General features: G+C 38.4%; 1 protein-coding gene across 2 annotated transcripts in view; it reads right to left on the bottom strand.

Moving 5' to 3' along the window:
• Positions 1-13,192: 13,192 nt before the first annotated feature.
• Positions 13,193-16,740, bottom strand: part of man2b2 (mannosidase, alpha, class 2B, member 2) — a 29,850-nt gene continuing 26,302 nt past the window's right edge. For both annotated transcript variants that reach the window (NM_001113044.1, XM_012970437.3), the window contains 3 exon segments: positions 13,193-15,211; positions 16,078-16,192; positions 16,358-16,470. In NM_001113044.1, the coding sequence (NP_001106515.1) occupies positions 15,123-15,211; positions 16,078-16,192; positions 16,358-16,470 (317 nt within the window). In that variant the 3' untranslated portion in view covers positions 13,193-15,122.

A 16,740-nucleotide genomic window follows, 5' to 3' on the forward strand; every position in this document is an offset into this window, starting at 1 on the left:
ATATACAGTACAGTGTGACATTTATATTCTATATATACAGTATAATGTGACATTTATATTCTATATATACAGTATAGTGTGACATTTATATTCTATATATACAGTATATTGTGACATTTATATTCTATATATACAGTATATTGTGACATTTATATTCCATATACACAGTATAGTGTGACATTTATATTCTATATACACAGTATAGTGTGAAATTTATATTCTATATATACAGGATAGTGAGACATTTATATTCTATATATACAGTATAGTGTGACATTTATATTCTATATATACAGGATAGTGAGACATTTATATTCTATATATACAGTATAGTGTGACATTTATATTCTATATATACAGGATAGTGTGAAATTTATATTCTATATATACAGGATAGTGAGACATTTATATTCTATATATACAGTACAGTGTGACATTTATATTCTATATATACAGTATAGTGTGACATTTATATTCTATATATACAGTATAGTGTGACATTTATATTCTATATATACAGTATATTGTGACATTTATATTCTATATATACAGTATAGTGTGACATTTATATTCTATATATACAGTATATTGTGACATTTATATTCTATATATTCAGTATAGTGTGACATTTATATTCTATATATACAGGATAGTGTGACATTTATATTCTATATATACAGGATAGTGTGAAATTTATATTCTATATATACAGGATAGTGAGACATTTATATTCTATATATACAGTATAGTGAGACATTTATATTCTATATATACAGTATAGTGTGACATTTATATTCTATATATACAGTATAGTGTGACATTTATATTCTTTTCAATGATTTTTATTTGCATTTTAACTTTTACAGAGTGGATATCAGTATAACATCATTTTATGTTGAACAATCTATATCCTTAAGGAGAAAGGAGAGGAGAGAAGGAAGAAAGGAGAGAGAGTTGGTCCCATTTTTGGTGAATAATGGGGCCAAAGGATGAATAAGAAAAACACAACAAGAAAATAAAAAAAAAATTAAAAATTAACTTGACGGTTTCTTTATATTCAAAGTCGTTCATTTGAACTTAATAAGATGGAATAGCCTTTGAGGTCCCATGTTAAAAATAAAACTCGAGAAGGTCAGCATCTGTGGGAGAACAGTTTGTATTCAGCCCCAATAAAATTTACCTTGATTCTTATTTATCTCGACTATCCTTTCAATAGTTAATTTAGGATGTAAATGTGGATAAGGTTTCTGCTGTCGGGAAGGAATAAATATACCAGGGTTCCCACACTTTCATGAATTTGTCATGTTTATCTATAAGTATGCTAGTTAACCTTTCGTTAACCATAATCCAATTCATTTTGTTTTTAAAGTGGTAGATAGGGATTTGGGTTGATTTCCAAAATTTAGCTATTGTTATCTTAGCTGCTAGAAATATAAAAGTTATTAATGACCTTGTATAGTTGCTGGTATTTGGTATTTTGACATTTAGTAAGGCATTTTGAGGATCCTTCTTCAAATTTACTTGTGTTACTGAATAAATAATATTGTAAATTCTGGACCAGAATCTTTGGGCCTTTGGACATTCCCACCAGATGTGTATTACTGAGCCAGTTTGGCCGCATTGCCTGAAACAATCTTTACTAAAGTGAGGGTTTATTTTGTGCAGGCGGGAGGGAACCATATACCAGCGCATAAGAACCTTATATGTAGTTTCCAGTAGTTAGGTATTTCGGGAGCAACTTGCTGTAGTTTTCCAAATTTGGGACCAACTTTCCTCCTGTACAGTTATATTAAGATCCCTATTCCACGCCTGGGTATACGATAGTGGGTCCCTTGAATGTACCTCTAATAATAATCTACAGGTCCTTTTCAAAAAATTAGCATATTGTGATAAAGTTCATTATTTTCTGTAATGTACTGATAAACATTAGACTTTCATATATTTTAGATTCATTACACACAACTGAAGTAGTTCAAGCCTTTTCTTGTTTTAATATTGATGATTGTGGCATACAGCTCATGAAAACCCAAAATTCCTATCTCAAAAAATTAGCATATTTCATCCGACCAATAAAAGAAAAGTGTTTTTAATACAAAAAAAGTCAACCTTCAAATAATTATGTTCAGTTATGCACTCAATACTTGGTCGGGAATCCTTTTGCAGAAATGACTGCTTCAATGCGGCGTGGCATGGAGCCAATCAGCCTGTGGCACTGCTCAGGTGTTATGGAGGCCCAGGATGCTTCGATAGCGGCCTTAAGCTCATCCAGAGTGTTGGCTCTTGTGTCTCTCAACTTTCTCTTCACAATATCCCACAGATTCTCTATGGGGTTCAGGTCAGGAGAGTTGGCAGGCCAATTGAGCACAGTAATACCATGGTCAGTAAACCATTTACCAGTGGTTTTGGCACTGTGAGCAGGTGCCAGGTCGTGCTGAAAAATGAAATCTTCATCTCCATAAAGCTTTTCAGCAGATGGAAGCATGAAGTGCTCCAAAATCTCCTGATAGCTAGCTGCATTGACCCTGCCCTTGATAAAACACAGTGGACCAACACCAGCAGCTGACGTGGCACCCCAGACCATCACTGACTGTGGGTACTTGACACTGGACTTCAGGCATGTTGGCATTTCCCTCTCCCCAGTCTTCCTCCAGACTCTGGCACCTTGATTTCCGAATGACATACTTTGGACCACTGAGCAACAGTCCAGTGCTGCTTCTCTGTAGCCCAGGTCAGGCGCTTCTGCCGCTGTTTCTGGTTCAAAAGTGGCTTGACCTGGGGAAAGCAGCACCTGTAGCCCATTTCCTGCACGCGCCTGTACACGGTGGCTCTGGATATTTCTACTCCAGACTCAGTCCACTGCTTCCGCAGGTCCCCCAAGGTCAGGAATCGGTCCTTCTCCACAATCTTCCTCAGGGCCCGGTCACCTCTTCTCGTTGTGCAGCGTTTTCTGCCACACTTTTTCCTTCCCACAGACTTCCCACTGAGGTGCCTTGATACAGCACTCTGGGAACAGCCTATTCGTTCAGAAATTTCTTTCTGTGTCTTACCCTCTTGCTTGAGGGTGTCAGTGATGGCCTTCTGGACAGCAGTCAGGTCGGCAGTCTTACCCATGATTGTGGTTTTGAGTAATGAACCAGGCTGGGAGTTTTTAAAAGCCTCAGGAATCTTTTGCAGGTTTTTAGAGTTAATTTGTTGATTCAGATGATTAGGTTAATAGCTCGTTTAGAGAACCTTTTCATGATATGCTAATTTTTTGAGATAGGAATTTTGGGTTTTCATGAGCTGTATGCCACAATCATCAATATTAAAACAAGAAAAGGCTTGAACTACTTCAGTTGTGTGTAATGAATCTAAAATATATGAAAGTCTAATGTTTATCAGTACATTACAGAAAATAATGAACTTTATCACAATATGCTAATTTTTTGAAAAGGACCTGTATATAAATTTGAGATCAATCCCTTTGCATATGGATACTTAATACATATTGTTTCAAAGTAAGTAGGGTATAGGGTAGATTTATCTTTGTTGATAGTACAAATGAAGTGGTTTATTTGTAGATAGTGAAAAGCTTCCCGGGGAGGTGGGTTATGGGTAGTTTGAATTGTTGGCCATGTTTTGAGGCCTGAGAGAGAGTAGAAATTGTATATGCATGTAAAACCATTTGACATCCACCAACGAAAGGAGGTGGGACAAAGTCCTGGGGGAAAAAGTGGGTTACCAAGTAGTGGCGCTGCTGGGAGAGCCGGTGAGAAAAGTTTGGCTGAATGCTTACATTTGTCCCAAATCTCTATAGAGTGACCCAGGAACGGATCTGGATATTCCGGGCGTTTTAGAGGGGGGGACCATAATAATGCACATGGAGAGATCGGGTACAGCTGGTATTTTAGTATAGTAACCCACTTAGGAGGAGTGGGCGCATGCATATGTATTAGCGGAACCAGCTGAGCCGCCAAGTAATATTTTTGTAAATGTGGGACGCTTAAGCCCCCTTGACCTTTGGTTCTATACATAGTCTGTCGAGTAATTCTGGGGTGTTTGTCTGCCCAGATAAATTGAAATACTTTTCTCTGCATGTTGCTAAGGTCTTGGTCGGGAATAGGGATCGGTAATGTTCTAAATAAATATAATATCTTAGGTAAAAGTGTCATCTTAAAGGCATAGATTCTCCCGAACCAAGATATGTCCATTTTGGACCATGATTGTAAGTTCTCTCTCGCCATTTTCCATAGTTGTGGATAATTGTGTTGGTATACAGTAGATACATGATTTGGGATATTAACGCCCAAATAATGGATGGTGGCCTTTTGCCATTTGAAATCAAAATTTAATTCCAATAGCTTAACTGTATGGTGTGGTAGGGTGATATTTAAGGCTTCCGATTTGCTATGGTTTATGCTTAAGCCTGAAATTCTCCCAAACACATCTAGAAGATGAATCAAGTTGGGTAGTGAGGTTAGTGGCTTGGTTATGGTCATTAAGATATCGTCTGCATAAAGACATTGTTTATGCATTGATTGTCCTATTTGGGGGCCTGTAATATTCGGGTCCTGTCTGATGAGTTCCGCTAAGGGTTCAATTGCCAGGATAAACAATATGGGAGATAAGGGGCATCCTTGTCTAGTTCCTCTCGCTATAGTAATTGGACTTCCTCGATATGAACCCCATTTTGGGATGGCCATGGGGAAGTGATATAAGGTTTTTAAAATTGTAATGAAGTTGGGTCCGATACCCCATTTTTCTAATATAAAATATAAATACTCCCATGAAATAGAGTCGAAGGCTTTGTGAATGTCAATTGATAATAACATTCCCTGTTGTTTTGTAACATGTAAATTGTGTATCAGTTGTAGGGTTCTCCTGATGTTATCGGTGGCTTGCCTATTGAGGATAAAACCTGTTTGGTCTAAATCAATCAGGCCTGGGAGAAATTTGTTGAGGCGATCTGCCAAGATTTTAGTCAATAATTTGATATCAATATTCATTACTGATATCGGTCTGTAGTTTGCGCATTCTAAGTGATCCTTCCGAGGTTTTGGGATAAAGGATAATTGTGCCTTTAAGGATTCTTTATTACATTTTCCCCCTGATCTGATTGCGTTAAACATGTTTGTTAAGTGTGGGGTCAGGAGGGCACCTAGCTTTTTGTAATAGAGCCCTGTAAAGCCATCCGGCCCTGGGGATTTGGCTACTTTTAAGTCTTTAATTGCTTTTGTCACCTCTTCAACTGTTATGTAAGCATCTAATGACTCTGTTTGTGATGTAGATAGTTTGGGGAGCTGTAATGTAGAAAAGAGTTTGTTAGCGATTGATGAGGGGAATGGTTTGGTTTTGGTATATAGTGCAGAGTAGTAAATAGAAAATTCTTCAAGTATTTTTTGGGGATTACTTGTTAGGTCACCTGTTCTTGTACGAATCGTAGTTGGTGGTGGAGTGTGGTATGCTGGTTGGTTCAGTTTCCTAGCCAAAAGCGTGCCTATCTTATTGCTCTGGGTATAAAATCTTTGTTTAGTCCACTGTAATTGTTTCTCAGTTGCTTGAGATAGGAGTAAATCTAAATCGGTACGTAACCGTCTTATGGTAGCCTTTAAGGTTGGAGAGGGTGAGGATTGGTCCTGGCGTGTTGTGTCATGGAGTTGTTGTTCTAGCTTTTTGATTGTTTCTGTGGCCTGCTTTTTCTTAGTGGAAGATATTCTTATGATTTCCCCTCTTATTACAGTTTTATGGGCTTCCCATAGTGTAGTTGGGGAGGAAACGGAACCTTGATTTTCCCTAAAGTAATTTTCTACTGCCTGTTTTATCGGGGTGAAGGTGGTTTTGATTTTTAGGAGAGAATCATTTAATCGCCAATTAAATTCTGTTGGTCTCTGCCATAAACTGGTAAGTGTAAGGGTAATAGGAGAGTGATCTGACCATGGAGCAGTTAGAATGTGGGCTTGGTGAGCATTGGGGATTAGTATTTGTGACACAAATATGTGGTCAATTCGTGAATACGTACCATGTGGATTGGAGTAATGTGTGTATTCCTTTGTATGTGGATGGAGTTCCCTCCAAGAGTCAATCAGGTTAAGGCGTAGCAACATTTTCTTTAGTCGGGAGGGAGACTCTGTTATTATTTGTGAGTGTGGAGTGGTGGGGTATGATTTATCCCAATAGGTATCTAGCACCGTGTTAGAATCTCCAGCCAGAATAATGGGACCTGAATGATGGTCAATTATTTTCTGGAGGAGCTGTTCAAAGAAAATGTTTTGCTGGGTGTTAGGAGCATAATATGTAACCAGAGTGATCGGGGAATCGAATAATTCTCCTATTAAAATGAGGTATCGGCCTTGATCGTCTCGGATCTGTTGGGATATTGTCAAAGGTAAGTTTTTGCGGAAAGCCACAAGGACTCCTTTGGTTTTATTTGGACCCGAGGAACAGTAAAATATAGGAAAATGGCGGGAGAGATATTTTGGGTTAGATGAATGGGAAAAATGTGACATTTATATTCTATATATACAGTAGTGTGACATTTATATTCTATATATACAGTATAGTGTGACATTTATATTCTATATATACAGTATATTGTGACATTTATATTCTATATATACAGTATAGTGTGACATTTATATTCTATATATACAGTATAGTGTGATATTTATATTCTATATATACAGTATAGTGTGACATTTATATACTATATATACAGTATAGTGTGACATTTATATTCTATATATACAGTATAGTGTGAAATTTATATTCTATATATATAGTATAGTGTGAAATTTATATTCTATATATACAGGATAGTGAGACATTTATATTCTTTATATACAGTATATAGTGACATTTATATTCTATATATACAGTATATAGTGACATTTATATTCTATATATACAGTATAGTGTGACATTTATATTCTATATATACAGTATAGTGTGACATTTATATTCTATATATACAGTATAGTGTGCCATTTATATTCTATATATACAGTATAGTGAGACATTTATATTCTATATATACAGTATAGTGTGACATTTATATTCTATATATACAGTATAGTGTGACATTTATATTCTATATATACAGTATAGTGTGCCATTTATATTCTATATATACAGTATAGTGAGACATTTATATTCTATATATACAGTATAGTGAGACATTTATATTCTATATATACAGTATAGTGAGACATGTATATTCTATATATACAGTATAGTGTGACATTTATATTCTATATATACAGTATAGTGTGACATTTATATTCTATATATACAGTATAGTGTGCCATTTATATTCTATATATACAGTATAGTGAGACATTTATATTCTATATATACAGTATAGTGTGACATTTATATTCTATATATACAGTATAGTGTGACATTTATATTCTATATATACAGTATAGTGTGACATTTATATTCTATATATACAGTATAGTGTGACATTTATATTCTATATATACAGTATAGTGTGCCATTTATATTCTATATATACAGTATAGTGAGACATTTATATTCTATATATACAGTATAGTGTGACATTTATATTCTATATATACAGTATAGTGTGACATTTATATTCTATATATACAGTATAGTGTGACATTTATATTCTATATATACAGTATAGTGTGACATTTATATTCTATATATACAGTATAGTGTGACATTTATATTCTATATATACAGTATAGTGAGACATTTATATTCTATATATACAGTATATAGTGAGTGGGCCCCTAAGCTCAGGTAAGTGACAGCAGCACAGAGTATGGGCAGGGAATCAGCAGAAAAGAAGATGGGGGGCTATTGGGGCACCTTTGGGGGCACAGACCTTCCCTGCTAAAGGCCTGTGGGTGCCTTGGGCTGGTACAGAAGCACAAAACATAATGTGCAACATTTCTAGCCTAATTCTTGAGTTAAACTTTAGTTCTCCTTTAAACTTGGTAAGTTGCAACTCCCAGTAGATCCTGCGTTACATGGGTCTCTCTCTGGATGCTTGCTGTAGGATGGAGTAAGGATTACCCACACTTATTCCACAGAAACAGATATCTCAATAACTTGGGTGCCAGCGGTTTGTTAAAAACAAAAACCTCTATTTATTTGCTGGATGTCATACAGTCAGACACAAGTACTTCCCCTGATAGTATCGGCCACACTTACAGGCAGATTTATCAAAATTCTTGTGGTTTTTTTCTACTTCAACAAAACGCACATTTATTTAAAAAAACAAAACAAAACACAAATGCATACCTCCCAACGTTCGAAAAATGAAAAGAGGGACAAAAAGATTTGGTGCACGAAGCACGGCAATTTTTTTTGGCCATGACCACTTTTGTGGCCACGCCCCAATTACCACACCCCATCCATTTTTTTTTTTCAAAAAATACTCCTTTTATATAGTTGAAATGGTGGGATCAGATGCAAATGTGCTATACCCTCATACTGTACTACCTAAGGAAAACAATATAACAACTCCTACATATAAAATACAAATATAGAGAGAAGGCAGTCAGTTATAAGTGAGTTATAACTATGTACCAGTTTTGCCCCCCCAATGGCCCAATAGACAGTACCCCCCATACACAGTGCCCCCATAGACAGTACCCCCCCATAGAAAGTGCCCCCATAGACAGCACCCCCATAGACAGCACCCTTCATACACAGTGCCCCCAACTGCCCCCATAGACAGTACCCCCCACAGAAAGTGCCCCCAATTGCCCCCTTAGACAGTACACCCCATACACAGTGCCCCCAATTGAGACAGTGCCCCCTCCATACACAGCGCTTCCTTCTTCTTCAGCGGCTCCTCTGCGTATGCAGCGGTGACAGGCCCTTTTATAAGGTTGGGCCCCGTGTGTACGTGTGACGTCAATACGCACGGGGCACAACCTTATAAAAGGGCCTGTCATCCCAACGAAAGGAGCCGCATACGCAGAGGAGCCGCTGAAGAAGAAGGAGCGCCAGCGCATCGTGCTGTCCCGGTTACTTCAATGAATGTTCTGCATTTCCGTAATCTATTACGGAAATGCGAGACATTCATGGAATTTTCCGGGACAGGGGGATGCGCTATTAAAACCGTGAAAAACCGCAAATGTTACCATATTTATTAAAAAATCAAATGATAAAATATGTGATTAAATAAAAGCATACAAAAGCGAATTCGTTATAACTGTAAATTTTGCACCACCTCTGGCTCTCCAGCACTGACCAGCCACTCCAGTAAGTGGGGCCTAAAGAAACCAAGCCCTTGGGGACTTTCCTTTTCAAAGACTAGGGACACCTGGCACCCTTGGCCAATTACAGTACTGCCAGGGAACACTATATACATGTATATGTTTAAGTATATAACCTGGAAAAAGAAATAGCTCCTCCTCATTTCTCTGAAACAGACCCAGCCCTTGGCTGGATTAACCCTTGTGAAGACTGAATAAAGTAAAGGTGAGCAAAAAAAATTACCCTCCTACATTAATGAAGGTGGATATATTGTATTTTGCTTCATTTTCTACTGAAATCTTAATGTGTGCCATGCATATAAACCTATACTTAATCCCTGTTGTCTCCCCTACCACCTCCAGTAGCCTTCATGTGGTGCCATAATCCCTTTGACAACAGCAACAAATAGGCCCAATAGAGCAATGGAGGAATAGGAGGAATAGGAGTTCTTAATTTTGAAATTTCCCATGGGGTAGCCATATTCTTCATTTCCCAGGGTGCCACAGCCATGTGACCTGTGCTCTGATAAACTTCAGTCACACTTTACTGCTGCGCTGCAAATTTGAGTGATATCCCCCCCCCAGCAACCGATCAGCAGAACAATGGGAAGGGAGCAAGATAGCAGCTCCCAGTAGGTATCAGAATAGCACTCAATAGTAAGAAATCCAAGTCCGACTTGGAACTCCTCCAGTTACATGGGAGTAGGAGAAACAATAGGTTAGCTGAAAGCAGTTCTAATGTGTAGCGCTGGCTGAAAGCTCAGACTCAGGCACAATGCACTGAGATGGCGCCTACACACCAATATTACAGCTACAAATACATTTGTTGGTTCATGAATAGAATTTTAAATGGTAGAGTAAATTATTTGCAATGTAAACCATGTAATTAAGAAATTAACAGTATCCCTTTACCAGGATCTGTTAGCATAAGGAAATTTAGTGAACAACCTTGAAGGGCTTTTTAGACATTTTTGATGTATTAGCTTCATGGAATAAAGGAAATTTCCACTTCCAAAGATCAAAGAGCAGCTTTATACCACTTACCTCCCCATTTTGCTCTCTTTTTGCCCCTTCTGTTCTGCACCCATGCCAGCAGCACCCATATGCTTTTTGCTACATCAGGTACTGTCAGTAACAAAGCCAAGCAATGTGTCACTAATCATGGACTTAGGGCTGTCACTGGCAGGACTCGGGTGCAGGACCCTCCAGACGTGAACTTTGGACCAGATTGGCACACACATGAGGGATTGGGGGCCCAGACGCACCCCCAGTAGTCCTGCCAGAGACCAAATATCTGGTTGCTATGGATTTCTGCCCTGATGAGAATGTATCCTGTATCACTGATTATGGACCTAGTTGGAGTTTAAGGTTAACTTGTCTAGCTGTTTAGTGACTCAGGACAGAAGTGCTGCTCCCCTACTTTGTAGCTGTCCCAAAGCAGAAATGGTTCAGACTTACCCAAGTTGCATTTGCCTTTTGTTTTTTGCTTGTCTGTTATATCCTCATTTTAACTTGTTGACACATAGGCGGAGGGTGACTTTTTTGTTTGGGGAGGCTAAAGATGGCCCATACACAGACTGACCTACAGCTACTGTGAGACTTAGTGGATTCACTGCTGGTGTAAAAAATTAACCTCCCAACTACCTCTTGCCGTTCCCACTGACTCCCGGGGATACTGTGCAAAAGTGCGGGGGGGAGTGTTTTTTTTTTTTAACCCTAAAATGCTTAGGATGTAAAAGTATTCATACCGGCACTTCTGTGAGGGGTTCTCCATCCATTTGTGTTTGTGATCAGTTAGCTTAAAGGGGTAGTTCACCATTAATTTACTTTTAATATGATGTAGACATTGATATTCTGAGACAATTTGCAATTGGTCCTTTTTTAATTTTTAATGGTTTTTCAGTTATTTAGCTTTTTTCAGCTCTCTGTTCAGCTATCCATTTTAGCTTTTTTGTTCAGCTCTCTGTTCAGCTCTCCATTTGGTATTTCAGCAGCTATCTGGTTGCTAGGGTCTTATTTACCCTAGCAACCAGATAGTGGTTTAAACAAGAGATGGGAATATGAATAGTTAAGGGGCCTGCATGGAAAATAAAACTGTAGCCTCACAGAGCAATACTTTTTGGCTGCCGGGGTCAGTGACCCCCATTTGAAAGCTGGAAAGAGGCAGAAGAGAAAGGCAAATTATTCAATTGGAAGACCAATTGCAAAGTTGCTAAGAAAAGGCCATTCTATAACATAATAAAACTCAAATTAGAAGTGAACCTCCCCTTTAGATGCGTTTAAGTTTTATAAAGAGGCAGTGGGTACTGACATCCCAGGAACATTACATACAGTGAGACGAAGTCTGTATTTACAAAACCAGCACATTATATACAGTGAGACGCAGTCTGTATTTACAAAACCAGCACATTATATACAGTGAGACGCAGTCTGTAGTTACAGAACCAGCACATTATATACAGTGAGAAGCAGTGGGTACAGATGGCAGATATTCAGGCCCTGGCACTATAGCACTGGCACTGATACACAGCATTGGCCCCACTGTAACTAGAAATGAACAAAACAATGACAAAAGTAAAAAAAAATAGTAAGTGCACAAAACAACAAATATGTAAAAGCACAATGAGCTTTTTCAGGGGGAAAGAGTTAACTTACCATCTGTCAGGGTAGGGGATAGGGATATTATAGATGTCAGATGACAAAAAAACAATTTAATTTCAGCTAGTGATTCAGCCTTTAGAACGCATACAGTACAGTACCCGTGTATAGTGCCTGGGTATAGTGCCTGGGTATAGTACCTGGGTATAGTGCCTGTGTATAGTACCTGGGTATAGCGCCTGGGTATAGCGCCTGGGTATAGTACCTGTGGGATGAAATCTGCAGCAAAAGTTCAGAGTTGGTTCTTAGGTAAAGTTTACAGCCTGCAGATCCTTCTTTTCAGGCTTCATTTCTGCACTGCCTTCAGTTTGTTATATCTCCCGAGCCCTGTCTGCATCTGTGCCTTGATTGGTCAATTTTACTGTCTGTCAAGAAAGCTGTGCTCTGATTGGGGAATCCACAAGAAGAAAGATCCAATCAGAGCACAGCTGATTACAGCAGAACTGGAGCTTGCTGGAACAGGAGAAGATATCCCAGACAGTGCAGAAACAGAGCGAGGTGTTTTTTTTTTTTGTTTTTTTTTTAAGGTGCCAAAGCAGGTTTGGGGAGGCTTAGCCCCCCCCCCCTAGCCTTATTGAAAATCCGCCTAAGTGGTGACGTATCTTTAGAATGAACAGAGGAAGCCACAAACCTACATTAATCTGATGGCCACAATGAGTGATCAAAATCATATAGAAAGTATACTAAAACTCAACATGCTTTTCTTTTGAAGGCTCATCACTTTACTGTTAGAAAATACTTCATAGGAACGGGATTACTAAGCCTAAGTAACATTCACTTACTGGCCATGAAATATGGCTTTCAGTTATTCCCCATTCGTATGCATATATTAATATCAGGGGTCGCTAACCTTCTGCTTGCTCTACCAACCTAACATGATATAGTGTCTGCCATTTTGAAAATCTTTGCTGGTTCTCCAGGGCACTGCGGCCAGCCTTGATATTAAATATCCCCTGGTTCATAGACATGGGTTTTGCCCCCTTATGTGACATTAATCTTCTATGAAGCTTTGATAGCGTATTTGCTGTCACATGGTTCTTTGCTCATTAATGGATAAAAGGAACAGTCAGTGAGTCGCACTGGTCTAGTAACCTATAGCAACCAAACAGCAGAGAACATGTATTTTCAGAAAATATAATTAAATATAAAATATATTTAATTATGACTTGATTTTTTTCAGAGGACTAATGTGGCTGTAAAATCTGTATTTCAGACATTTTCATTTAAAGTTCCATCTTTGCTGTCTAAAATGTTGCCATAGAGGCTTTTATTTTCAGCAATATTTGTCATTTTAATCCAGGAAAAAATACACTCACGTTATATTAGTATTAAACAATTCTTTTTATTGGTACAGTTTACTGTAAATTAAAAATATATTAACATTCCTTTTGTTTATTTTTTTCTCACAAATGTTATTAAAGGGACGGTTTACCTTTACACTAACGTTTAGCATGTTATAGAATGTCCTGTTCCTAACAACTTTGCAATTGGTCTTCATTATTTATTTGCTATAATTTATCAATTATTTGCCTTCCTCTCCTGTCTGTCTCCAGCTTTCATATGAACAGGAAAGGGACTGAATAGAAGGATAAGGAAAAAAGTAACAACAATAAAAAACCAGAGCAATAGTTTTTTGCTGACCTCGGCAGCCAAACAACTATTGCTCTGTTTTTTTATTGTTGTTACTTTTTTCCATATCCTTCTATTCAGTCTCATTCCTATTCATATTCCAGTCTCTTAGTCAAACAACTGCCTGGTTGCTTAGGTAAATAAGACCCTAGCAACCAAATAGTTGCTGAAATGCCAAACTGGAGAGTTGCTGAACAAAAAGCAAAATAACTGAAAAACCACTAAAAATTAAAACCAACTGCAAATTTTCTCAGAATATCAATATCTTCATCATACTAAAAGTTAATTTGCAGGTGAAGCACCCCTTTAATATCCCCGCATGAAGGAGTTATAAACATACATTGCTTATAAAGTCAGGTCCCAGACTGAGTTGAACCCTGGCTTGGAGGCTGTACCCACAACCACTGGGTCGTTTATAAACAATGGGCAATCTTGCAACTTGGTGGTAACCCATGACAACCAATCAGATGTATGCTTTCATTGCTCATTGGTTGTTATGGGTTACCGCCCAGATGCATATTTGCCCAGTTTTTATAAATGTACCCCCTAGTGTCTATTCTCAGAGAGTATCAGATGAGGGAAAAGGAGGGATATGATGGTATAGTCTGAGGACACTCATACACCTCCCAATATCACCATAACTTGTAGATTTACCGTAGAGTGCTGTGTGGTCTTCTGCAATCCTCTGGGAAAGCCTGTCCAGTGCTACAATGGCAGAGATTTCCCCCAAAGTTGGGCAATGCAGGGTAGCTGAGCAGCCAGAGTACAAATGGAGCAATGGATGGAGCAATGGGTCACTGTGTAAAACTCCAAAGCCTTTATACTACTGAGGGAGCACTCACATGAGTGGCGCATTCTATAACTGCTTTCTTTATTACCAGTAAGGCTGCCCCAAGCTCTCCCACCATCCCTTTCCCAAGGAAACACTCCAATAAAAGTTCCATTTCTGATTTTCTAGGGGTATCAACATTTTTATACAGTTATATATATTAATTATTGTTCCACCCAGTTGGGCATATTTTCCCACAGTCAGGTCAAGGTAACAGGCTCTGACCAGTACAAGCTGAGAGCAGGACCTGGGACATTGGCTGAAGCAGCAAGGATACAGTGCAATAATTCATAACATAACACAAACCAACGTCTCTGTTGCAGAATCATTTAGACTCCCATTACGGGAATTATACATTCATCTATTAACATTTGCATGCCACAGGCCCAAAATGTCACTTCAGTGACAATTCAAACTCTATATTCCGTTGCAATTCATTTATCAAAAAAAAAATCATCTTTAGCACTGTCAAATATGACATATTATTATAAAATCACATAGTAAAGGCATTTTAGAAAAGTACAACCTTTACATTTACTTCAATGTTTAATGCCAATCATTATGAAAGTTACTGTGGCCTTCTATGCGCATCAGGCAGTTGTGAATTTTGTGAATATATGTCACACCTGCGGCATGTGGTTTTATTGAAGGCACCCATGTCCCCCTGTCTGTAACCAGCACAGTGCCCTGCATGGCTGCTCTGTACAGGTTTATATGACAGATTTCACACCCAATGGTCTTTGTTTGTGAAAAGAACAGACAGGCTGACCATGAAAGGCTACTATTTGGAGGATTTACTGAAAGTAGACGAATAGTGTTCTTATTTCCTTCGGCGAGAGCGTGATTGTGAAGTCACTTGTCCCGAGAGTGTGTTCTCTTTGGTCTGAAGACAGAGAAGACATTTCCTGTAAGAAACTTAATCGGTACCAACAAGCTAGCGAGCAATTTAGCCTTTAGTGTGGTTTTAGTGTATCACGAAAGCATGAGAATAGAAAGCTACCAACTGGGGTCTGTCGTTTTTCAACTGCACTGCTGCTTTCTTTAACCTTTGAAGTGCTGTTACAAATACTCTACCAAGTACTACAGTTAAGGGCTCTGTCTGCTTTTCTACTGAAGGAAGGAAACAGTGCTGTAACAAGTCTGCGCTGGGCCCTGGCACAGAAAAATCTTTGGAGGGGCCCAGTGCACAAGGACTTCCTGCTCATGTCCCTAATGTCCCCCTGCCTGCTGATAGAGTGGCTGGGGATTGGGGGGATTTATTCCCCCCCTTAGCCACAGGGTCTGCTTCCGTTATAACTATGCCAGTGGTGGGAAACCTTTGTTGAGACCCTGTGATTAACCTAATAGTATGTTCAGGCTGTTCTCCCATGTGACTTTACTATTAGGATGATAAGGGCTGGATCTGTAGGTAGGGTGCGTGGTTGGGTTCAATGGACTGATTCCACAAGAAGCAGAGCAGGTATGACTTGTTGCAAAAGTATGCAAGGAGGAGTTTTAGATGCAAATACCTTTAACGAATGCCATTTTTTTCACACATCAAATGCATCTGCAATCTTTTGGCTACACACAGTTATGGCCTCCACACAACCATGCACAGTTAGTTCTTTGTTTGGCCAAATTACAGCCATCAGTGCCTCAATGTGATAAACATGGAAGATCAAGGGGCTTTCAATGCATCACAACAGGATCAACAGAATTAAAAAACATAATTCATTTAGCAAATGGCAACACTCAAAAGAAATAACATACCCGTGCCCTTTATGTTTGCTTTCCACTTCCATCGTTTCAGCGTATGGATATCCCACGTTCCTGTCAGTGAGCGTTCCTCTACTAAAGACACTGTTCCCAAGCCTTTTAGAAGAGACTAACAAAGCAAACAGGTAAATGTATCTTTCCTAAGGTCCCATCTGGTAAAGCACAGTTGAACACTTTATGACTGTAAAAGAATTGCAGCTACGATTGGGAAAGGCAACAGAAACTGATGTTTTTGTGAGGAGAGAGATGCCAATGTAAAAGAATCAGAACCTACCTGCAAGTTTATGGTTACAGGCTTGGAAAGGACGGGGTCTTCGTTGGTTTCATACAGATGCTGCAATCTTAGGAGAACACGGTGAAAATCGGCAACATTGTCCCGAATATTGCCTGGAATTTGAAATATAAAGAGACAAATTTCCAGTTTCAAGGAAAACTATAATATAGGGTAAAGAGAACAAAATGTTTATTTTTTCATTTTATAGGAGAATGAAATGCACAGAATACTCATTAAAAATTATCAATAGTGATGGGCTCGTCTCATTTTACTTTTCCAGAAACCCTTCAATTCAAAAAGAGTCAGGATTCTGTCTATAGATTAAACATTATGACAAACTTTTCCCCCCAAAATATGTGTTTATTATAAAAAATAGCTATTTA

Source organism: Xenopus tropicalis, chromosome 1, assembly GCF_000004195.4.
Source record: "Xenopus tropicalis strain Nigerian chromosome 1, UCB_Xtro_10.0, whole genome shotgun sequence".
Taxonomy (NCBI): Eukaryota; Metazoa; Chordata; class Amphibia; order Anura; family Pipidae; genus Xenopus; species Xenopus tropicalis.